General features: G+C 38.9%; 1 protein-coding gene across 2 annotated transcripts in view; it reads left to right on the forward strand.

Moving 5' to 3' along the window:
• Positions 1 to 25,319, forward strand: part of LOC131043065 (ALBINO3-like protein 2, chloroplastic) — a 230,453-nt gene that overhangs the window by 77,282 nt on the left and 127,852 nt on the right. For both annotated transcript variants that reach the window (XM_057976409.2, XM_057976408.2), the window contains exon 5: positions 9,208 to 9,309. In XM_057976409.2, the coding sequence (XP_057832392.1) occupies positions 9,208 to 9,309 (102 nt within the window). The remainder of the gene's footprint in view (positions 1 to 9,207; positions 9,310 to 25,319) is intronic.

The following is a 25,319-nucleotide window of genomic DNA, read 5'->3' on the forward strand; positions in this document are numbered from 1 at the left end:
CAAACAAGAACGAGCATGTTATGATGAACTTCGCTTCTGTCCCTCAGGAAGGGACTAGAGCGATATTGATATATTAGATTAATCCATGCAAAATTTACGTAAGGACAATACATTGCAATGTTTTGGAGGGTCCATGGTATGGTAAAAAGATGATAAACAAGAGTTTTGAACGTGAAATGATCATCATTTTGAGCATGGAGACTAGATCGCTCCTGTCCCTCTCCAAGGGACCAGGGCGATTTGCTTTGGATTCCTTGTTTTGCTTCAAGACCAAGCTAAGTCAAGACGTCTTAAGATAGCATATGGTCCAAGGCATCGTTTGAAGACAATTTGCAAGAGTTTTTAACGTCCAAACATTGCTAATCGAGGTAAAAGTCTCCCATCGCTCCTGTCCTTTGGACAAGGACCAGGGCGATATCATTAAAAACACTCACGTTCCTTCAAAGATCAAGGCGACATGAGGATAGGAAATGCGAAGGACGACATTTGGAGGACATTGCAAAGGAGATCGAAGTGTAAAGTTGCCAAGGTCAAGGAGAAAAACATGGATCGCTCTTGTCCCTCTTCAAGGGACAAGGGCGATGGTCCCTTTAAATACGTCCAAACACATAATGAAGCGAATGGGAATAAGCGCAAAGGACACAAGCAATGATTTTTCGAAGGTCAAAGATACAAGATGAACATAAAAACATGGAGATCGCTCCTGTCCCTCTCCAAGGGACCAGGGCGATAATGGTCATAGGATACACTTGCTCGCACAAGGAAGAAATTCAAGTTCGAAAGACCCCCAGATGATCGATTTGGGACGTGGAAATGAAGGAATTAAACGTCGAAAACGCAAGAATCATGCCAAAGATGGTGAATCGCTCCTGTCCCTCCTCAAGGGACCAGAGCGATGAGGTACGTCCCTCTATTTACATATTTTTTGGCGCCAAATTAAACAATTCGAATTTACTTTAAATGCTAAATCAATTTAAAATTAAAAAAATCCATTTTTATTGGCATTTAATGTGGCGTTAACATTTATTAATTATTTTTGCCTTATTTAAAAATCGAAATTTGCAATTAAAAAAACGCAAGGCATTAGTAATTAATTAATTAATTAATAAAAAATCGATTTGAGCGCTCATATATGGAGGTCGGCCTTGTTATTTCATTGCAAATCATTTAAAAAATGGTTTTGTTTTTATTAAGTCGGCCTAAGGGGTAAAGGATGCAAGCGCTATATAAGGGGGGTGGAATTATCATTTTCTACATCATTATTTTTACCTTCCTTTATGCGAGTTGACAAGAGGCGAATATAGTGCGAATTGCATTGAAGACCAAGGGTGGCGCGCTTAGACATTCCAAAGGTGGTGCGACTTCAAACCAAAGGTGGCGTAGACATTCCCAAGGTGGTGTGAGGCGTGCGAAGTGTGTTGGAAGAGGTGCGAATTGCATTGAAGATCAAAGGTAGAGCGAATTTGAAGATCCATCCAAGACCACGCCTTAGGCGAATTTGCTAAGGACTTGGTGATTTATTTGTGCGAAATTGAAGATCACATTCTCTCCGGAGGTGGCGAAATCAAATTTGAGGGGATCATATTGAAGCTTATCTTTATACCTCAATTTTGCCTAGGCAAATTTTGTTTTTGCATTCTAGAGTTAGCTCTCTATCGAGGTATGGCGATTTAATTATTATTGTTTTATTCATTCATCGTCATATTTCAAATTTTGAATTTTAAAATCTCTTCGCTCAATCGTTATATTTTAGGAAATGATAACTCTAGGGACTTATCATGAGGTTTCCTAAAATCTATCTCTCTTATCTACGTTATTTATTGCAAAATCTATTTCTTATAATGAAATGTTGTGTAGGTATGGCGACCCCAAAGGCGGGAGCATCCACCAGTCGCTCGGCTCTCATGAAAGAAGATCAGAAGACCGAAGAGGTGGAGACCAAGATCGTGTCCAAGTGGAGCAACATTGGAGATACAAACTTGGGGAACTTTAGCATGAAGAAGTTCCGAGAGGTCCCTTACATCGGCAAGCCATCACCTGTCGCCCGGAGAATAATAGAGAGTGGCATTATCAAGGCGGCCGGTTTTCCTCCAGCTATTCAGTGCCACGAGTTGATGATCGAGTGTGCCCGTCATTACAATCCACAGTCCAGGACAATTGTGTCCAATGATGGAAACATTTTGGCGTACCTTTCAGAGGAAGCCATGAGTGAAGCCTTCCATCTTCCAGAGCACAGGGACATGATATACAAGAGCATTGAAGGAGCCAGATCAGTGTACGATGATGATCCAGATGCTTGTCTAAGCATAATCAACAAGAACTGGCTACTCAAGAGTCGTCCCTGTCTGAGCAAAGTACCGAACACACCACACCGGATCGATTTCCAAGAGGAGTACAGAGATTTGATTACCATGCTCAACAGAGTTACAGGAGCACCTCATGCCTTCTATTTTGAGAAATGGATGTTTTATTTCATCCAGGTGATTGTTCAAGGAAAGGGTACAATACATTGGGCTAGGATAATTAGCCATTGCTTAGACGTACAGTTGAGAAGACTCAGGGCTACTAAGTCCTTCCACATGAGTTCATATGTCATCTATGCCTTAATCAGGAGCGTTGAGTACGCAGGACTACCCCACAGAGGAGTGATTGGAAGAGGACCCGGCGAGGTCAGAGTTTGTGAATCCTATACCCACTTGCATCATCCACCAGGGAAGAACTACAAGTTAATCAATGATACTTTCACGATGAACATCACAAGGACGTTGCAAGGAGGGATTCACAATAGATTATCTCAGGATGCCCAGGAGTTAATCAAGAGGTACGGTGCTTGGTTCATTCAGTTTCCCAAGTTCACTTACATTAGAGTGTATGGATGTCCTTTACCTCCATATATGTTGCCGAGATACCCGACAGACAGGATTGTGTTACTTGAAGTAACAAGGCAGTTGGCAGCATATGTGAAGGCATTCAGACACAGACATCAGAATGGAGTTCAGGTACCTATTATTTTGGGTAATTCAGTTGAGGTATGTCCCAATGTCTCAGCCATGGATGACGCAGAGAGGGAGTTAGCCTTGTATCCTTTTTCATCTTTTGCTTGGAGGAATAGTTTTGATCCACATGGACATTTAGAGGAGACAGTCGGTAGAAGATTTAGACATGAGTACCAAATTGAAGATTTTATGATGAATCTCCTAGATGATCTTGAAGTAAAACGCAAGATACATTCTAGATTGCCTTTGGATTTCATCAGGAAATGTAAGATTTACAGAGTAGCCGACCAAGCTCAGGACAACGGCAGGCACATCCAATCTTCATATGATAGGGAGAGCAAAGCAATAAGTTTGAATTGGAATGAGCCCGAAGCCGTGGATTTAGATGATTTGATGGCACCAGTCTTGTCTTGTACTCGCAGATGGGTAGACATTCAACATCAGAAGTTGAGAGAACAAGGCATAGCCATGTCTTTTACTTTGGAAGAAAAGCCAGCCGAAGGTGGAGCCAGTGTTAGTGAAGGCAATCCTAATCCTAGGAATTCAGGAGAAGGTAACCTTCGATGTGCCAGTGAGGGCAATCTCCATCCGAGAGGTTCAAAGAGAAAGGAAAGATCAGAAAAGAAAGAGCCTTCCAAGAAAAGGCAAGGTGCTAACAAAGATCAAACACCAGGTACTTCTTCCAGGCCAGAAGATAGAACAGTTCGAGTGGAAGAATCCATGGAATCAATGGTACAGAATGATAGACAAGAGGAAGAACGGGCACAGCATGTTTCATCCGATGGATCTCTCCAAGACTATGATTTAGATAATGATAATGAAGTAACATCTCCTCCCAGACAAGAAGAAGTAGTACACAAAGAAATTCAAGTTCAAGAGACAAGATCAAATATCCCAGATTGGTTGAAGGAAAGATTGACTAAGGTGATCGTAATTGAGGACGAGGACAGTGCAATCGATCTAGAGAGCCTTGTTGGACGCTCACATATGACAACAGAGAAGAAGAAGGCTACAAAGATGTCCAAGATGATTCGAGATGAGACTGGATCTAGAAAACTGCAGATAGCTACACCGGCGGCAGACAAATATGAGGGTGAGATCCTAGCAGAAGACTATCATATATAGACTATTGAGTTAGGACCATCCACAGCAGAGCAGACTTTAGATGATGCCACCGACACATTTGAGGCATTGAAGGATAAATTTAGAGAAGAAGTAGAGAAGAATAGAAAGCTTGAGAAAGAGGTCGGTGCATGGAGAACATATTTCAGTCACATCAATGAACCTTTGGGACGTCAGGATCCAGTTAGATCACCATTGCAGGCATTGCCCCTTCAATCAATCAATGAAGCAGAAAGATTCAGGAATATGGTCCAGCGTACATGTAATTGGATGGATAGATCTCACACGGTGGCCATTGAGTTTATTACAAGGATGTCGAAGATCACCCACCAGGCTATCCAAGTTCTTGAGATAATCCACAGATTGATGGCAACAGTAGCTGCATTTGCCCATACCAAGGACGTTGTCATTCCTGTCTTGAAAATTATAAGACATACATCCAGAAGAATTTTAGCACAAGAGAAGATCTTGGAAGGCGATTCTCACAGTTTGTTCCAGTGGTCAACCTTACTCCATATAAAGAGTGTTCGCTTTGAGGACATCAGTATTAGATGTGGTCAAGTTGAGGAGGTGATCAATCCGATCCAGGACAGAGTATTTGAGGTACTTCGTACCATTCTTGGCAGAAGGATCGAGGTCGAGACAGATGTGGATTTACAAGAATTTGAAGATAGAATCAAGATCATCTTCCGCAAGGACGCAGATGTTACAGATGAGCAGTATGATCAAATGTATGCCACCATGCTCCTGATTGATAGAACAAAGGAACTTGAACCTACTTGGGACACGGCTCTTCTAGATGCATTTGATCAGGTTATCCACTTAGAAGAGAGTATCAAGAATCTTCCCGAGATTCCAAGCACAGAAATCGAAGGAATCGTGACAAAATTCATTGCATATGCTAAGAAAGAGAATTGGAAAGGGAATAAGATTCTAGATGAAAGGTTGTTACAGATGACATGACATCTTATTTCTCATTGGCTGATACCTCCTAGATTTTTGTGCCAAATTTAATATTTGGCTATGTATTTAATATTGTTCAGTAAAAGGGAGGTCATTTGTAACAAACCCTAATTAGGGTTTAGGTGTCATGATCTTGTCCATTGATTTACTTTCAATCTGGACCTTTCATTGTAACTGGGGATGCTATTTATACCCCCATTTTTCATTTCATAAAAAACAGAATAGTCAATAGAGAAATAGAGAATAGAGTTGAGAAATTAGAGTTGTAAGCAATTTTTATTTTGTAGCAAGATTGAGTCTTGAAGAGAGAAGTTCAAGCAATTGTTGTATATGATGACTTGGAAATCAATAAAATATTGAAGTTATGGTGTTTTGTTGCAAATTTCTTAAGTTATCTTCATGGTTGTTGGATGTACTTGAATCTCGCTCAATCAAAGTAGTTTGTTAATTTGAAAGGCTAAGTGTGAGATTTGATATTTGGTAGGATTCGCAATCCAAACCACTAGCTTCTTGCTGGTTGTAGGAACGCCTTGCGTGGTCGACTGGAAAACATTTTGAGTCCTTAACCTTCAAGCATTTTCGCATCTAGGATATGTACCTTCGTAGTAGTGTCCTTGGTCTTTGATGCATTGAATACCATTATTACCTTAGAAGATCGCACTAATTTCAATTAAGTTGTTATCTTATGGCAAAATTGAAGTTGGTTGAGTCTTGCCAAATCTCATTCATGCTAAGTCGTTCATAGGGTTAGGCTAGATTAGACCTCTTAAACCCTATCTTTTTCCATTTTTTAAAAGTTCTTTTTAGATTAGTGAAATCTTCGAGCTTTAGAATCCGTAAGACGCCTTGGAGGAAACAGCAAATCACATCATACCACTAAAAAAGCTTGTCCACACGTGGAGACCCCACTAAAAGAACCTTGGAGTCCATCTAACTGATCCTTTTTGCAGATCTTCAGCAGTTAGAGACTATTTTCTCAAGAGAGGATAAGATGCCTGTCGGTATTTTATTCTGTGTATGATTGTGTACAAAATACACGTCAACACTACCCCGGCTATCCATTGGTCGAATATTCCAGAGAAGACATGTGTCCAAATAATGCAATTATTTCATTGGTCAAGAATTAAGTTTGTTGTAACAAACCCTAATTAGGGTTTTCATTGTAAAATCTCGGCCATTGATCTCAAATTGATCTAAGCCATTGAATTGTATTGTGGGCACTATATAAGCCTTGGCTCCTCATTTGTAAAGGCTAATAGTTAGTCAGTAGTTAGAAGGTGAATAGTTAGAAATAGTGAATAGTCAGTTGGTAGAATAGCAATTAAAGTAGAATAGAAAGAGAAGGCAAAGATTGTTGCCAAGATGTTGTAAAACGCTTGTAAACTCCATTGAAGAAATGGTGAAATCTATGGGTCGATTCAACAATTTGCATGGTCTTTATACTTCTCAGATTTGATTTCATGTTATTAGATGAGTGGAAGAAATGTGTTTGATTGGTGGTGAAATTTGTATATCCATACTACTAGCAGTTTGTTGATTGCAGACTTGCCTTGTGTAGTCAACTGGAATCATTCAGCTTAAGCCTAACTTCAATTGTTGCTTCTTCTCTGATATGCATCAGCCTGATGGTGTCTATGCCTGTAGCGATGATTTGAACATCATAAAGCTTTCCTCCGAAGATCGCACTAACCTTGTGGAGATGGTCCTGGGATGTCAAAACAAGACTTAGGGTCATTCATTGCTCCTACATTCTTAGTGTCAGAATTAGATCCTTCCCTCGCCCTCATCGTTTTCCTTTTTTTTTATAATCTAGACTAGTGAAATCCTGTGTTCCAGCAATATTCAAAGCAAATCAGACGTTCAGTCATCAAGTGTAAGTCCCCTTGTGATTCCAGCAAAATCACATCATACCACAGAGAGCTTATCCACGAGTAGAGAACCTACATACAAGAACCTTGGAGTTGCCTCGACTGATCCTTCGGCGAGATCTTCAGCTTTTGGGAAACTTTGCTCAAGAGAGGATAAGGTACCTTTAGGTATTTTATTCTGTGTTTGGTCGTGTACAAAATACACATCAACACACCTGCAGGGGCCTGTAGAGGCACCTGCGGTACGCAAGGTCCTGCAAGTGCAAGTGTTCCTGCGTCCACAGAGTCCTATGTCGTAGGTGTCCCAGCGTCCGCAGGGTATTTGCATGAGCAGGTGTCCTTGTGTGTGCAGGTAGGCCTACGTATGTAGACACCTAAAAAAATATATGTTTTTTTAATTTTTTGCTTTTTAAAAAAACAGATGAAAAAATAAATATTGCCTCAATAAAAAAAGAAAAATGCATCACCTGAGTTAATATTAAATTTTTTTTTTGATTGAAAAATTAAAAAAACCAAAAAATGAAAAATGCTTGTACTTGCATACAATTTCGTTCGTACGACAAGTTTGAGAGGGGGATATTTTTCAAGTTTGAGTGACAGAGGTTGATTTCGACAAATGAATAGGTGATCTTGAGGTTTTTCGGCGTTTTGAACACGATGGTAATGTTAGATTTGACCCAAAGTGCACCAAAATTGCAGATCGCTCTTGGGACAAGTGACCACTGTCCACTTTCAAATGGCTCTAGATTTAGCCTTTGGTGTCGGATTTGGATGAAACAAAAGGCGATTTTGACTTCTCGAACCTCCTCAATCCAATGGTAACATCAGATTTGACCCAACAAGCTCCAATAATGACCTGCAATAGAAAGCTCCAAAATACAAAACTTCAAATTGCATTAAATTTCTCTCAAATGACTATCCATGGCACCCTATAGGCTCTAATGCCATGTAAGAATTTGTCAAAAATAACCAAGATCAAGAGCTCAATGAATAGCACAAACAAGAGAGACAAAATATTGATAAGAAAAAACTCTGTTCTCATCAAGATGCAAAATATGATCAACTGGATCATTACATGCAATGTAGATGAGGTTGCTTATAATGGCAAGGCCATATGGATATGTGAGCACACATTCATGGCATGTGGCCCAATGAGATACAAGGGTAGGTGAAATAATAAAATATTCCACAAGAGGTGGATCATCCACCGAAAGTGGAATGTAACAACAAGATAAGACCACAAAAGTTGGAATTTCTCCTATAAGTAACTTCACTATGTGCACACTTCCTTATGTGTCTCATATCCAAAGTTCCAAACTACTATGAATAGCATTACCCTAAGTCAACTTAAGTAAAGTGTAATTATGAGACTATTTATGGTGAATTGGGGGACTATTTACACAACCTACAATTCTAGGTAACATTACAAGGATTGCTGGCATGTGATTATGTATTACATTTTATGTGAATCTTCTTGGGATGTCTAGTCAACCTTCTTGGGGTATTTGGTGCACATTCTAGGGAATTATTAATAAATACCCTAAAACTTCTTTAAGAGCAGTCATAGATTCATGTGGTAATCATCCTCCAAGGAGTGTTCAAATATATGTCCAATGTATACTTTGGTAGACCTGCATTGAACTCATTTCTCTAGTCCCTCAGACCCACCTGATCAGCCCCACAAACATTTGAGCATAAGCCTCTACACATTATTTTAAATTTTTTTTACTGCTTTCAAGACAAAATGTATATCATTCATGTTCAAGACTCGTGTCTGGATTAAGATATTGGTAATAGCAAGTTAGCAACTCTGCACAGATGAATACAACAAAATGACGAATTTGGAATGATCAATTAGTGCAAGTACCTAGGTGCTCAAATTAGAAATGAAAATAGAGTTAGATGCCCCCCACATGGGATTGAAAAGAGAATTAATTAGCTGGTATGCATTTAAAACCAAATTCAGAAGAAAGGGAAATTAAAATATTTGGCACATTATTTCGACACTCAACTTTACACTTATGCACTCTCTTTGGGTGTGTACAATGTGCATTCATTTTATTTGATTTGTCTGAGGAAGCATAAAATTTGGCATTATTAGGGTGTTGTAGTTTTTTCTAGGACATAGCAGTTAGTGCCGTTTGTAATGTAAAAGGGCATATAATAAAGTAGATCTTCATTGGCTCAAGTTTTTTTGAAGTCTCAAATTTATACATCATTTTATTTGGTTAAATAACAATTTGTTCATTTATGTATAGGGGGGCGCTATGTGGTTTCTTGATCTTACAGAACATATACATGGTTCACTCGGTGCTCTTTTCCCAATTTCTACGGCAGGAATATTTTTACTTAATGTGCAGGTTAGCTCTCATTTGTAGATCTTTCCTTTTGCAATCAACACATTATTAATTTTGATGTTTTCTTTCTTATAATGCCTAGTTTGATATGCAGTTCCTGTAGGTAGAAAAAATTATTTCACACACAATTTGTCCTACATGCATGACAAATGTTGGAGCAAACACATTAAAGAAAGAAATAAATGGCTCTCTTGTGCATTAAAAATATAATGATGTATAATTTTCATGCCATCAGTCTTGAATGTCATTATCTCTTATAGCTATGTTGAGTATATCCAATGTATAGAATTTTGGGAGTCCCAGGGCTTGTGTTTAACAGTAGTGGAACATCTCAACCTTTTAAGACACCTTTTATAACATAAGTTAACAGTCCTAATTCATGATTTCTGTACACTGCAAACCCTTTTATTTATATTAATGCAACTTTTTTACAAAAGTATGGTCTACATCATTGTCGTCAGTGACTACTCTGGGTAGGACGCAGCTCATTTGGAGAAGTAAAGCTTGTATGAGATGTAGGTGGATCCATAATGGAACAATTTCACTGTAAATTCAGTGGAATCCTTAGTTGTGCAAATGGAGATTTTTATCATTTTTGTACAGCACACACTTTAGGTCTTAGGAATATATTTTCCAGAAATACTTTTTAAGTTACTGCAGTAGAATTAGTCTGGGCTATTTAAATCTCATTTCAAATTTAATAAGTTTATGTAAACTATAGTAACTAGTTCTATAAAATTGGAGGATAGAAATTCCATTAGTTGCCAAGGATAAAATATGTAACAATATAGCCTTCTGTTTGGGTAGTGTGCTACATCAACCTCTTGAAGGGGCCACACTGTCATTTCATACTTTCGCATGCCATCTGCTATTATCTGTTTTAGATATGAGATCTGCATTTTTTGTCTATTCCATCTCTAAATGTTTGTTCTGTTATACTGTTATTGATATTGTGTGAATCTAATGGTCATTATATTGCATTTGTTCATTGAATATAGCTGTTGATATTTGATATTGTGTGAATTTTATTTGCATTCTAGTGTACATATTCTTTTTCGCAGAGGTCTCCAAGCAGAATTCATCCAATATGTCTTTTGCCTTTTCTCATGTCACAATCTTCAATGACCTGGCATTTTCAGATTTTCCTCAGTCATAGGCCTAGCATTTCATTCATCCTATTCATATGTCCTGGGATCTCTGTATCATTGATAACTATAGCACAATTATGATTGGGCATGCATTTGCAATCTTTGTGCTTTGGTGTTGGACATGCAGCTGGCAGGCTACATGGAAATGAACAATATTAGAGCTAGCGGGCACACTGGCTTGAGAAGGGGGACTACTAGACTATATTGAGGAGGCTCACTACAAGTTTTCAAAAGTCTTGCTGATCTGCTGACTTCAAAAAAGGCCTTAGGCTTGGTTTCCTGATATCTGTTTTTCCAGAAGTCGAGAGATGTTGGAATCTTAAATTCTCTGATCATTGGCACTGAAGGCTTTATGAGACAAATTTTGGGTAGTTTCATACATCTTATTGTTTCTTTGAGTTTGTGAATAATACCATTGGGTTAAGTAAGGATATCCTCTCTCATTAACCCTATTCAACATTTACATTTATGAGTTAAAGGAGTTTATTCAATGGCATATCCATGCTTAGCACTTTCCTCATCATATAGGACTGCTTTATTTGTCCCTACTGCTTCACTAGTCCTCACTAAACTGTTGCATCGTTGGCACTTGGATTGTAGGTTGCTTCATCTTTCTAATTGCATCTCTATTGATAGAGTGCCTCTTTTTATAGATTCTTTCGATGCTCCTACTTGGTTCCTTCCATTGAAGGAGACAATCATTAGAGCTGCCATATATGTCACTTATAAACAATACATCTAGATCACCTAGACCTCCTCACCTCCTTTCATGTGCCACTCAACCTGAAGCATGCTTTTTAATATTTTATGTTCAGCTTTTCTTATAGATGGAAGATGTTATTGTTAGTGTGAAAAAGTGTTTTAAGTGATTAGTTTGCTTTTAGCCTACTTAGTTGAGTTCTATTCACACTATGGTTAACCTCACTTAGGGGTTGAGATATTCTCTTCTCACCTTATGGGAGGTTAGAGAGTCTTTTGTATGTAGACTCACCAAGTGTCCCAATACTTGTCCATGGAGTCTTACACTTGTTGCATGCTTGGAGAGGTAGTCAGATAACTCCTACCTTCTCACCTCACACTTATCTTGTATATATTCAGGTGTTCCCATTTGATTATGTGTCGATCAATCTAGCTTTTAGCTTAATTGATATGTTGATTGTTATTTGGTTCATTTCTGGTTTAGACACCCTGCGAGTGATTATTTGAATGTGACTTCTGGATCTTGGCCTGTGCAACATAGTATCAAAGTCATAGGAGCACTTCTCACTTCTGTTAGTTGGTGTGTCTAGATTATTCAGCCCTTTCAATGAAGTCTGTTGGTAAACTTTCAATTTTTTCACTTTTTTATTTTTTGTACACATTGAAAGGAAAAGTTGAAAAAAATTGAAATTTTTTTAAGTAGAGAGTCATTCGACCCTCTGCCTGCCATTGTTGGCAGATAATTTTGTTTTTGCAAAAATTTTAGCGAACTTGACCTCTTTTACAGAGAATAATTGTTTATTGCTGGTGTGTAAATTGAGGTTCTCTGTCTTCTAACTGTGTTTTTGCTTGGTAAATTGTCCAGCACCTCAGCATTATCCAGTAGCTCATATTCTGCCCTTCATCATTTGGCCCCCTACAATATTCCATTTTTTTTGTTGTAATTTGTCTTTATGACAAAGGTTTTGTGCAAAATCTTGTTGTTGCTTCTACTAGACAAATTTGTTGCAGCTACCTGATAACACAATGCCATGAGTTTTCTCTCTCTTTGCATTTGTTTGCAGACATTTTATGTTTTTAAAAGTTCTTTTGCAACTTCTTTTATACATGAAGAGTAGAGGGTCACCTAAGAAAAAAAAATTTGGCACACTGCTTTGGATGTTGAAGGGGTTGATTAATAAAAAAGGCAATGAAAGAAAGACATCGCCAGCTCAATGTGCCCTCACAAGGAACCAGCACAATATTAGCCTCCCAAAAGATCTGTGAGACAAATTTCCAAGCCTCCACACTTGGTTCTAGGCTTCCTTTTTTGTTGGGGAGGCATTTATGCTTCTGTTTTACGCTTCATATAAGCACATACAAACACAGGAAAAGTAGCTGCAAGTTTTGAATGCAATGATAGCAGAAACGATTTCTCAGAAGTGACTGACTTTGTTCTCATCTGGCAACTTTGAGCAACACCTCCATGTGGACTTTGTCCCACAACTCCTCAACAGTCTTTGGCCGCACGCATAAAGAAGCAGCATCAAATTTGTTATCCTCATTTTTGCAAATTCAAAAAATAGGGCAACCCCTATGATATTTTGCTCAAAATTCGTAGTTTTCACGTCTTAGGCACATTTTACGAGGTGATTTCTCTTCTAATGTGTCCGCCTTGTCATGTGTGCAAGTTTTGGTCTTCTTTGTCCAGATTTCAGTTGATTTTTTTTTTTTTTTTTTTGCCCTTTTCAGTGCAATTTTGGGTTTTGGAATCGGCATTGCAAGTGAGGGGAATTTTTTAAAGTATTTCAAGTTATTTTGCTTACTTGCAATCAGGTCTCTAAGAACCGATAACAAGTAAGTAAAGCTTTTAAGTGTTTTAAAGTTGAAATGCTTGTGGCTAGGATTCTAAGACCCGACTATGAGTAAGTTTCTATTCCCATGTCATTAATATATCACTTGTAGTCGGGCTTTTGATACCCGATTACAAGTGAGTTATTCAAAATGCAAGAAGGATGTGTTTTGCCCTTGTATTGGGTATCTTGAAACCCGACTTCTCTCTTTGCATCTTATTCCGCACTAATAGGGGGGAGTTTGTTTGTTATTGCTTTTGGGAAGGACTCTTCTTCCTTTTCTATACATGAGCCTTGGAGAAGAATTGTTTTTGTTTTCATTTTCTTTGCATGGAAGGTTGCTTTGGGTCTATGTATTTCCTTTCCATCTCCGTGGGCTATTCTTTTGAGGTAAGTATTTGTTGTTGGCATTTTCGTTTCTTTCCTTAGGTGATTTTGCGGTGCATTCTAGTGTTTCCCTTCCCTCGTTTCACGTTTGTATTCCAATGGTCTTTGGAATTTGAAAATATCTTTTCTTGCACATAGCTGTTGATGTCCATGTCCATGGGGTTTTGTTGCGATTACCTTAGAAGCATTTGAAGCTTGCAGTCGGGGGTTTAGAACCCGATAGCAAGTATTTTATGCACTTGTTATCTTTCCCACCATTGTAAGCTTATCCCCCCATTGCAAGCTTATATTTCGTAAGGAACATTTACTTGCATTTGGGTCTTTAGAACCCAATCGCAAGTTCTTTTCGCTGTTGCATTATGCAAGTTTAATAAGCCATTCACTTGTTATCGGGTCTCTAGGACTTGATTGCAAGCTTGTATTACTTGCAAAGCCTGTTCACTTGCAATCTGGTCCTAGAGACCCGATTTCAAGTGAAGAGTTTTGTGTTTTTCCCATTATGCATCATTCACTTGCAACCATGCATGATTATTTGCAATGTATACCATATGCACTTGCAATCGAGTCTTTAGGACCTGATTACAAGTTTAAAGTATGAAGCTTTCTCATCATTTCATTTGTCATTTTGCCTTTTTAGTATGCGCGTTCCAAGTCCACTTCTCTTTCAGTCATGCTTATTCATCGCCAAAGTTCATCTCTAAATTGCATTGCATGCCATTCATATGAAAGACCCGATTGCAAGTTTTCATTACCATTCATTTGCAAGTAATAGACTCTTGCAATCGGGTCTCCAAGACCCGATTACAAGTGCAAGGTGTAAAAGCTTCATATCATTTCTTTGATCAAGATCGCTGTCATCCACTTGTATTTTGTCCTACAAGATCCGAAATTTCACTACTGTCCTCATTTAGTCTTATCCAAAATACATCACTCAAGCTTTCATGATAAATATCCAAATAGGTCTAGGGCCAAGCATTGATTTTCCAAACAAGTGCCATGGCATCTCCAATAGCTATTGAAGATGTTCTCACTCTTTTTAGTTTCCATCGCAGTGTTGCAGATTCCTATTCAATGACAGAGGAGCCGACATCGCCTTCCAATAAGAAGATGAAATACAAGTATGATAAATACTAGAATGAGATTACTCCGTCTCAAGTGAGCTCTCCGGTAGATGAGATTAAGGATATAGAGATCAGACATGTTGAGATGTCTGAGTTTCTTGAGAGGGTAGAGGGATCACCAACCCGTGGCATGCAGTTGCTCTTGAATAGCCATATCCATCTAGTTTCCACTTTCTCAGTGCCTGCCTTGAAGCCAGAGTTTTGTGCTTGCATGCGCTACTCATTTTGATAGAGGGTCTAGGACGAACAAGGATGATGATGGAAATATCATTATTAGATTGGATGTGGAGATTGTTAACAAGATCTTTAAGGCACTTGCCGCTCCTGTGTATACAAATTTCTCAATGAAGGGTGCTTTGGATTATTATAACCAGAAGAGGTCAGATTGCATAAGGCATATTAATTCCAAATGGCTCAAGACTCCCAAGACTTGTTTCTCAAAATGGCCCAAGTTGTATTAATCTGATTTCATTGAGGAACTCAGCGATATGATTACACTCCTTAGCAGAATAATGGGGTTGAAACATTCCAATGTGTTTGAGATTTGGACGTACAAGTACATCGTAGTCACGAGGAAAGGGCAATCTCATGTTTTCTGGGGTGAAGTCATCAGTGATAACCTGTGTGAGCAGCTGTCACAAGTCTCCACCACCCTCACCTTCTACATGAATTCATACTTGGTGTACATATCAATGTCACTTAACAATTCCCTGGTCTTTCTACCAAGGGTGATAGATCGCCGGTACCGGTATGGAAGTATTATGAGCAACTCACTTTGAGACCCAGTAGGATTCACTACAGGAGGGTGCAGGATGCCTTCTTTGGTCATTTCATGTGCTTATTCGATACAACACTCAAAAACAGTAGTGTCTGAGGCAGCCTGGAAAAAGGTGAACAAGTATGGATGTTTGTTCTTGCAGTTCCCAACTTTCACCTACATGAGAGTTAGATGTTTTGAAGTTCAACCATATAGGCTACCTAGATATCCTATTGACAAGATCATCATGATGGAGTTGGCTAGGCAGTTGATGACAGTTCATGAAGTCCAATTAGCCAATCATAAGCAAGGTATCAATTTATGCTCTCACAACAATGAATACTTGAATTTTCCAATTGATCCCATGTATATCATAATGAAAGGGGCAAACCTCCTTTATACATGCTCGTCGAAAAACAACTTACTTTTCCGACATGAGCCGACACGAGATCTAGATTTCCACTTAAATCATGTTACCGTTAAGAGGCCCCAAAAAGGGCCTTGCTTGGGAGGACTAGGGTGCAAGCGCCTTGGTCTTGACCAATTAGGGACACATGAAGTTGGGGAAAAAGGTGTGCATGATGAAAATTTTGAATTCATGGTGTGAGCAGAATCAAGGCTCCGATGAGGCCTTGGGACAGGTAGGCCAAGGTGATGGCCCAAATTAGGATAAAATTGTAAGGGAGTACAATTTAGTATGCTACAAGAACTAAGTCCACAATCATTAGCTTGTAATCTTTAGGAGTGATGTCCTCTTTTGTTTTGCAACTTTTGAAATAGCCACCTGTACTGAACGGGATCTTGTGCCATCTTTATGGATTAAAGAATATTTCTTTGCCATCTTCTTTTCTTGAAGTCTTTGAGCTCCACATGGCCAAGGTTGGTATCTCCAACCTTCTTCCATTTTGTCACAATCTTGGACTCTAGTTGTGGTCCTTTGTTATTGAACTTCATATGCACCTTTCTGGAAATCCCTCCTCGAGCTAACGTCTACCACCTGAAAAACATGAAAATTTTCTAAGAGAAAGAATGAGAGGGTTGTTAAGTTTTGATCAGATTTAAGTAGCACGTGTTTTAATTCGAATTTTGATCATAGTTAGATATTCATTCAACCTATGAAGTCAGATATGAATTCAATCTGCAGAATGAGTATTGAATATTCTAAGAGTTTATATGAATTATTTATGATCGATCTGATCCCTCATCGATAAGTATCTTGTTCCATCCCCGTGATCCAATGATTGTTGTCTCTCATAAACCCCTATAAAAAGTCACACCTCTTCGATAAGTCCTCTCTTCATTATAGATGCATCTCTTCTTAAGTGCCCGATCACTATCTAATTATTCATGTCAAATCGCTGAAAATTCTTAATAGTGATCGGTGATGTCAATGTTACTGTTTCTTAACTTGCTATTGCTATTGATCATCACAACTCGTGTAGGAAGATATTGATCAACAATTATACATGCTTGTGATGGTAGTCAAGACACGACAACAGTCTTCGATATATAATTTCTCTTTTTGCTCGATAATTATGTAATAATCTATCCAATATTCACAATGATAAGAGTTATATTGTTTTCACCAAATAATAATCGCCTCAGCTTGCTATATTCCTTGACCACCTCAGCAAGAGCCAAGGCAATGGAAACTGAACTTCAAGAAATCAAGTTGAAGAAGTTGAAGGCGAGGAAAGATTTTGATTATTGGGGGATGAAGGACAAAATCAAGAGAGCCTTCACTCATGTTGATCACCTTGAGGATATATGGGTTGATCTTCGCATAGAGGAAGATGTTTAGGAGGATGGATTATAGCAAGCTCACCTTGGAGCAAATTATAGATCTAGATCTAACCAAGATTTCAGAAGGAATGATAGATGATGGGAGAATTCTTGACCCAAAATATATATAACAAAGGGTTGTTGAGGGTCCTCTTCCGTCTCCCTAATGGTCACAGAAGGAATGTACTTCTATTTTTGACAAATTTCAGCCCATCCTTGCTAACATCAAGGCTCAGTTGAAGAACAATAACGTCAAAATCATTAAGATCAAGGGTGGACTAGAAATTGAGTCAACAGGACCAATTGGGCATAGGTCCAAAGTCAGGGTTAAATCTAAAGAGGGTACTTCTTCCTTAGGCACAAGGATCAAGTTAAGGGTGAGTAGAGCCTTAGCTATTCCTCCACAAAAGGTTTCCTTGTATCATTGAAAGGAAAAGAGAAACCTCAAGTGCAGATTCATGTCATTGACCTTGAAGGTGAAGCACATGAGGAGAGTACAACAAGATTCCCTCGTACGATGGACTCAGATTCTCCTCACACAGTCATTCCCCAATTGTCATTGGATGTACCTATGTCTCCAATTGACACGGATGTGGACTCTTTCTCTACAGTTCATGTGGATCCTGTTGTGCTAAGTGCAGTTGTTTGCACTAATGTTTCATCATCATATGTAGAAGTACCTTTAGAAACTTCTCATGTTGGCTTGGAGAATGTGTTTGATGTAAACCCCTCCTATGCCGCCCTATCCATCATATCAATTCCAGAAGTTGATACTTTTTCTGTGAGCTTTGATAAGTTTATGTTTGAAGCCTGTCATGATTTGCCATTTGAGCAGACACTCGTTGTTCAGATAAAGGTTTCTTTTAGATTTAATGAATGTGGTACAAGTAGAGCATGTTTCTTCACAAACCACAATTGCTGCTACAAACATGAACTCATTAGATTTATCCCCATGGTTGAGTTCAATCGCTCCTAAAGGAAGAAGCAAGAGATTTCTCTTGATATATTTAATTTCCAGCAGCTCAAAAAGCCTAAGCCAAGAGCTGCTAAGAAGGCAAAGACAGTCCTCACGAGTGATTGTGGACAGCAATAAGATGAAATATGTAGAAGTGGCAGAACCCTTAGTTGAGAAACCTCCAAAAGAAATGTAGCTCACAAAGGTGGATCTAGGAAAGTAGACACATCTTGGAATTATGCATGACACTTAGGATTTGGTGGCTTCACTGGTTCAGAGTTATGATGAGCTCTTGGCAAAGAAGGATAAACTCAAGGAGGAAAATGCGCAACTCATCTCAGTGATCCAAAAGATCACTAATTCTTTGGAAAAGGTTGATCCCTTGACTTCCTCTACTTTTGAAGAGTCTATCAAGCAATTGGAGAAAGCTTCTCGAAAGGCCAAGGCAGTTGATTCTTGGGTAGATCAATTAGTTGATCAAAGTACTTAAGTGGTGAAGAAAGCATTGCATGTGTTGAGCAATGTGAGAGCAGCAAAAATGAAGTTGATTCAGACTTTAGAAGTCTTTAGCCAAAGTTTAGAGTCAACACAGAAAGACTTGAAGATCTGGCATGAGAAGGATTAGATCAAGTTGGGAACCCTGTGCAACAATATGGTGATACCAAGAAGAGAGAAGTACATCAAATTTGAAGAACTTATTGTCAACAAATCATTGGTTATTAAGGACCTTATTAAAGATGTATAGGTTACTCTTGAAATGAGTACTGAAATGGAGTAAGATGCATCTCTCAATTTAAGAAAATGTCTTATAAGATTTTGAGACAGGATGGAGAATTGCTCTCTGAAAATTTGATACTCTTCGAATTGGTGTCAGATCTTCATCAGGAACTGGAATCCGAACAGTTTACGGTGGCTTCAATCCATCGGTTTGTGAGTTGCCAAGCTTTTATTGATAAACTGCAAACTGTTCTTGAGGAACATACACCATCAACAGTGAGGTATTTCAATGTCTTAATCAAAACTGTTGTTGTTGCGAGAAATACAGTGGGTCTTGATCTCGATGAGTTGCAGAAACTTATTGACAGATTCCAGTCCTTGATGGCCAGAGATAGAAAAGAATAAGAAGTGTCATGACGCACGAGTTTTGTTTTATGCATTTTCTTTTCGACAAATTACATGTAATGTTAGGACTTGTCATAACAAGTAACTTTATCACTAGTAATCTTGCAACTTGTAATTGCATGTAAACAAATTATAAGCTGGTTAGTGTTGTGACGTTTTCACACATCGCCCCATTGCAAATGGGGACCCCTGCTTTTTTGCTTTTTAGGGTTTGTTCCAGAGACTAAGGATCCTCTTCTAAGCTTCATGTGGATGATCGAGAGTCAGCTCATTTTGGATGGTGAAATGCGTTTAGAAGACATATTGCTACCATTGTGGTGTAGAATTCACAACTCACCTTACTCTGAATTTACTTGCTCAGTATGTGAAATGGCTATCAATCAAGTTAGAAACCAGTTTGGAATGCCAACTTTGTCCGAGGAAGAGTGTATTATGAACAGATCTTGGGGTGTACATCTCGCAGCTGAATTCAGGAGAACCTATGAACAAGACATTGCTTCAGCATCTGATTGTGAGAAGGATCAGTTGTACGTTGACGATACAAATGCAGCCAAGGAACAATGTATTACAGTGGATAGCTCGCCATGCCTTGCACCTGAAAAGGAATACCATGAAACAAAAGTTGAACAAGCAATTAAAGGAGAAGATGACTCATTCCTTGAAGAATTCTCTTTTATGCTACAAAAGGAGATCCTTGAGATTAAATTACAGGAGGTTTCAAATGGCCTCATTGAAGAAGACAATCAAGTTGACATATTGAATGAAGAATCACAGATCATCATAAGTGAGCCTAGGTATGAAGAACAATTCAAAGGGGCGCTTGAAGATTTCATCACCATTATGCTATTTGAGGAAGCGTTGAAAGAACTTGTAAAGGAAGTACAAATGGAATCACTGTCAAAATTTTTTCAAGATAAGCAAGTTACTATGAGTGATATGATCCATCATCAGCTTCGACCTCCTGAGACTAAGCTTGAAGAAGAAAGGCCACAAGAGATTATCTTTGATTGACTAGAGGAGTTGTTTGAAGCTCGATCCATCCAGGAGACTCATTTTTGAGGACATGCTCACAAAATTTCATGAAGATGCCTGGTTTATGCAAGATATCTTAGTGAAAACAGAGAATCTTGAGCTATTCAAAGGGGCGCTGAGCTTGTTTCAAGAGGACTTTCCAAATCAAGATCAACATGTTGTGGATGCTCGTGGAATGATTCATCATCAATGGCGACCTCCTGAAGTAGCTGGTAACCTCGCTTCCGACAATGCAATACCGTTTGAGCCAGAAATATGCTAGGTTGTCTCTTTCCTTAATCCTAGCCTTGAAAGTTATTATGATTTTGATTATGGGGATTTTGGGAAAACAACTTGCATTTGGATTGATCATGGTCCTAATGAATTACCTCAGTTGATCATTTTGAGTGAAAACTTGCTTGAGTATGAAAGATGCATGGTGAGAGTTTGCCTTTCTGTATTTAAGGATGAATTTGCCCGATTGAGAACCATCACATTTGCCATGCTCCTGTTGCACAACTTGAGAGACCATGTGAAGTCATGTACATATTTTGCTTCTTTGAGTCGTGTCGAGTCTAGGAGTCTTGTATATAGGTTTAGAGTAGGTTTTCTTTTCGTGTCTTTAGTTAGAGGTCTTTTGAGCCTTGTTCTTAATTTGCCTTGAGTCATTTGACTCATGATCTAGTGTGGCTCAGGTAGTTTAGTTGTTTGCTTTCTTTAGTTTGCTTTGGTGTGCGCTTTAGCTTAGTTTGCTTTAGGTCAGTCTGTCGGTCGGTTTGCTTTAGTTTAGGTGTCTTGAGTGGGAGCCTCCATCTTGTGAGAATGGCGTTTGTGTTGTTGCTCACACACTGGCTACATCCGGGATCTTATGTTAGACTCATTTCTTAGATATCCATTCATGAAGTGCTCAGAATCCGAGGTTGTTCCTCTCCAGCTTTATCATTTGATTAGGACCTGTATTTGACTTGGAAGGGAATCATTTTCTGTACTTTGATGCCGACATCTATTGATTACTATATCTTCACACATTAATAGACTTCGAGTCATTATGGTTTTCAGGCAAAGCTGTGATTGGTGAAAAATCTAAAATCTGGCTTCAGTGCCACCGCAATCCTCAAACCCTAGTAAACTTCACTGCTTACGAGCCAAAGGAATTGACGGAGTGAAAAAGCAATATCAAAAGGAAAAAATGAGAAAATGAAAGAGAAAAATGAAGAAAAAAAATGAAATGAAATGAAATATCAAAATTGGCTAAGGGGAATATACGGATAACTCCATCGGGGCTATAGACGCTTGGCTGGCAATGGAGCAATGTTCGTGAGCTTGCGGCGATAACCTCGTCGGGACTATGGACGTTTGACTGGCAGCGGGGCTCTATCCAGGATGCTTTTGAAGTTCAGATAAACTACGTAGCTAATCACAGGGGAACCTGAAGGTCATATTTGTCTTGTCGAGAGGAATGAATACACTTGCACACACCTGAGTAATCAAAGACTAAGTGTCTAGATCCGGTCAAAGATTCTCCTTCTACTTTGAGTACATTTTCTAATCTCTTGATGAGCTAGGTTGAATTTTCCGGAGGTTCTAGGTGTCGATTGAGCCGTTATCTCTGAAATGTTTCAGGAACATTTATTCAAGGTGGCGCTAGATGTTGTGACGTTTTCACACATCGCCCCATTGCAAATGGGGACCCCTGCTTTTTTGCTTTTTAGGGTTTGTTCTTTAGGTTTTTTAGGGTTTTGTCAGTTGGCCTTTGCATTTTTGAGTGCTGTCACCAAGGGGATCACATGGATAGCAAGTCCGGCTTGAGTGATGTCTTGATCCTGAAATTTGGCTAAGTCTGGAATGTCCTGAAATTTGGCTAAGTCTGAAAGTCCTGATCCTGAAATTTGGCTAAGTTTGGAATGTCCTGATCCTGAAATTTGACTAAGTCTGGAAACTAAAAAACCTCAAAAAACTAGATTTTGCAATATAACTCGTGGAGGTCTGAAACCACTCTCAAACATCCTGAAAATATATATGGAATATAACTTAAAGTTATCTTTCTTCTTTCTATACTTAAATGTTATATTCCATAAAAATTATCTTGATAGAGAGTTCAAAAAGTCAAAAGGCGCCCCTGTCCTTCACTGAGGATCCAGAGCGAAAAGCGCTCCTGTCCCTCTCCAAGGGTCCAAGGCGAGGCGCTCCTGTCCCTCACCAAAGGTCCAGGGTGAAAAGGCTTATTTGAGTCATTCCTGACCTTGTTTGATTAATTTGAAACATCAAAGACATGGTGAAGGACGAAATGAGCGTGATAGAGCATCCAGACTTGATCAAAGACGATGAAATGATGGAGTTTTTGTCTAGAAAGGTAAAAGCGCTCCTGTCCCTCTCTGAAGGACCCGAGCGATTTTCTTCATATACACATTTTTAAACCTTACTTGGGCTTGAACTTTTATTCATGGTGTATAACAAGATATCTTCCCTAGCAAAGGAATTTCGAGATGAAAAATGAAGTGTTTTGGCCTAGAAGGCAAAAAGTGCTCCCGTCCCTCTCTGAAGGACCGGAGCTTGAATTTCAAATTTGCATTGTTCTTGCATGATCAAGGCAATTTTATGATTTGAAGAGACCAAGGAAAACATGATTTATCCATTGAATATAATTTAAGTGGTCCACAAAGGAGGAAATCAACTCAAATTTCAAAAGTGCTCCTGTCCCTCTCTGAAGGACCAGAGTGATTTTCAAAAGTGCTCCTGTCCCTCTCCAAGGGACCAGAGCGATTTTCTAAAAATGCAAATTTCTTGCAAAGGCAAGGCAAGTTTCGTGATTGAAATGAATGAAAGAAGGCATGATTCATCCATTGAAGATAATTTCGAAGGCTAGCAAAGGACAGATAAGCTTGTAACTGCAAAAGCGCTCCTGTCCCTCTCCAAGGGACTAGGGCGAAAAACATGTTATTTAGTCTTTCTTACTAGTTTTGGACAAATCTAGACCAAGGCAAAAGTTTGAAATGATGTTTAAGATGCTTCGAGGTGGAATTGAGATACAAGAGTTGCAAATTTTGATGACAATTGACAAAAGTGCTCCTGTCCCTCTCTAAGGGACCAGAGCAATTTCAAAAAGTGCTCCTGTCCCTCTCCAAGGGACCAAGGCAAAATCTCCAAATATGCCCATTTACCTAACATTTTGAAATGCTATTTTTGTTTCCAGGACTCAAGAAGGAGTGGGGAATGATGTTCTACGCTTGGAAGGAAATTTGAAGATGATATGATCAAGAATTTGTGCAATGGACTCAAAAGTGCTCCTGTCCCTCACTGAAGGACCAGGGCGATTTTTACAAAATCAATAATTTCCCTCCGAAATTATGCTAAGGCAAAGTTGAGCAAGATTGGAAAGGTCTTCTAAAGCATGGTGAACAAAGATTTGACTTCAAAATTTGAGAATCCTAGCCTAAAATGCAAAAAGCGCTCCTGTCCTTCACTGGAGGACCAGGGCGAAAATCTTTAGAACATCAATTTTGCCTTGCAAAGAACGAGTTAAGCATGCATAGAATGAACGAAGGGGATCCTCGCTTATCCCCACAATGAGAGTTGGCAATTAAAGGATGAAGGATTGAGCACAAAGTGAAAAAGTGCTCCTGTCCCTCTCCAAGGGTCCAGGACAAAAATGTCCTAAGGCACGTTCCTTCTAAAGATCAAGTGAATTAAACTCAAGACTCCAATTGAAAATGCCATAGATGAAGTTTTGAACGTGAAAACGAGGAATGCAAGGCTTAAAATACAAGAGCGCTCCTGTCCCTCTCGAAGGGACTAGAGCGAAGTTAGTGGCATTCACATTTGGGCGTTAATATCCTCCAAATTGCATTAGATGCCAAAATTGCCAACTTCGAAATATTTGAAAAAATTAATTAAATTGGCATTTAATAAAAGGCGCATTGGCATTTAATAAATTAATTTTGGGCCTCAAAAAATCGAATTTCTATTATAAAGGCATTTAAAATTAATTTTTGTGAAATTAAAAATTAAAAGTTGAGCGCACAAGGCATTATTTTGCCTTTATTTGACAAGTCGGCCTACTCCTTTGAGGTTTTATTTATTATTTCACCTTTTATTTGCTAGGTCGGCCTCATGGGTAAGTGGAAGGTGAGCGCTCTATATATTGATGAGTGTTGCTTCACATTTCAAATCATTCAATCATTCCTTTAAGTGCGAAATTCATATTGAAGGCGATTGGAGAGGTGAATTTCTTGCTAGATTGGAGGATAATTTCCAGATTTTTGAAGACATTTGAAGGCGAATTTCCAGATTTTGAAGAAGCTAGTGGAAGGTGGAGTTCTTTTCCAAGCTAAAGGAGGCGTACTTCATCCAAGGGAGGGCTATAAATCTTGCCCAACAAAATCCGGTCCTCTTCCTTCTTTTGCCAAGGTTTTGTAAGTTAAACAATCAAAGAGGAGGTATGAAGAATCATTTTTGAAGTTCTTATTCAAGACTTATTGTGATCCCATTGCAATTTTGTAAAATCCAAGTCTTGAAGATCCAAATTCCATTCATTATTAATTTGAAAATGTGTAATTCTTGATTTATCATGACTTTTTCAAATTAATATCTTAAGTTTTACCTTTGAAAGGTCTTAAATTTCATGCTTTAAGGTTTGATGCTCAAAAGACTAACTTTAATATTTTGTGTAGGCATCAAATGGAGATCCCGGAGTTGGAAAATCAAGCCAGATCAAGGACGGCCTCCTCCAAGAGGATCAAGCAAGGACAAGGGCGACCTCCTCCAGTCTAGCATCGACAAGGACGACCTTCTTCGATCCAACATCATCAGGATAAGGGCGACCTCTTCCAGTCCAGTATTCCAAGGCGAGGTACATCATCATCCTGCAAATCAAGGACACAAGTAGTCAGAGCAAAGGGTTTGTTGAAGAAGCAGATAGTTCCAGATGAATTAATTAAAGCTAGCTTCTCAACAACATCAAGTTGAATATCTACCAAGTTACAAGTGTCAGACGAGGTGGCATCCCAGTCATCACTTCTCCAGTCAGTATGGTCCACCTCAGCATGTCCAGATTCAATGTACCTAACTCATGGGAGGTGGCACAAACTTTGATGTACCTACCCCGGCTATTCATTGGTTGAATTTTCCAGAGAGGACATGTGTCCAAGCAATACAATTTTATCATTGGTCAAGCATTAAATGTTATGTAATGGTTGTAAC

Source organism: Cryptomeria japonica, chromosome 7 (assembly GCF_030272615.1).
Source record: "Cryptomeria japonica chromosome 7, Sugi_1.0, whole genome shotgun sequence".
NCBI classification, from domain to species: domain Eukaryota; kingdom Viridiplantae; phylum Streptophyta; class Pinopsida; order Cupressales; family Cupressaceae; genus Cryptomeria; species Cryptomeria japonica.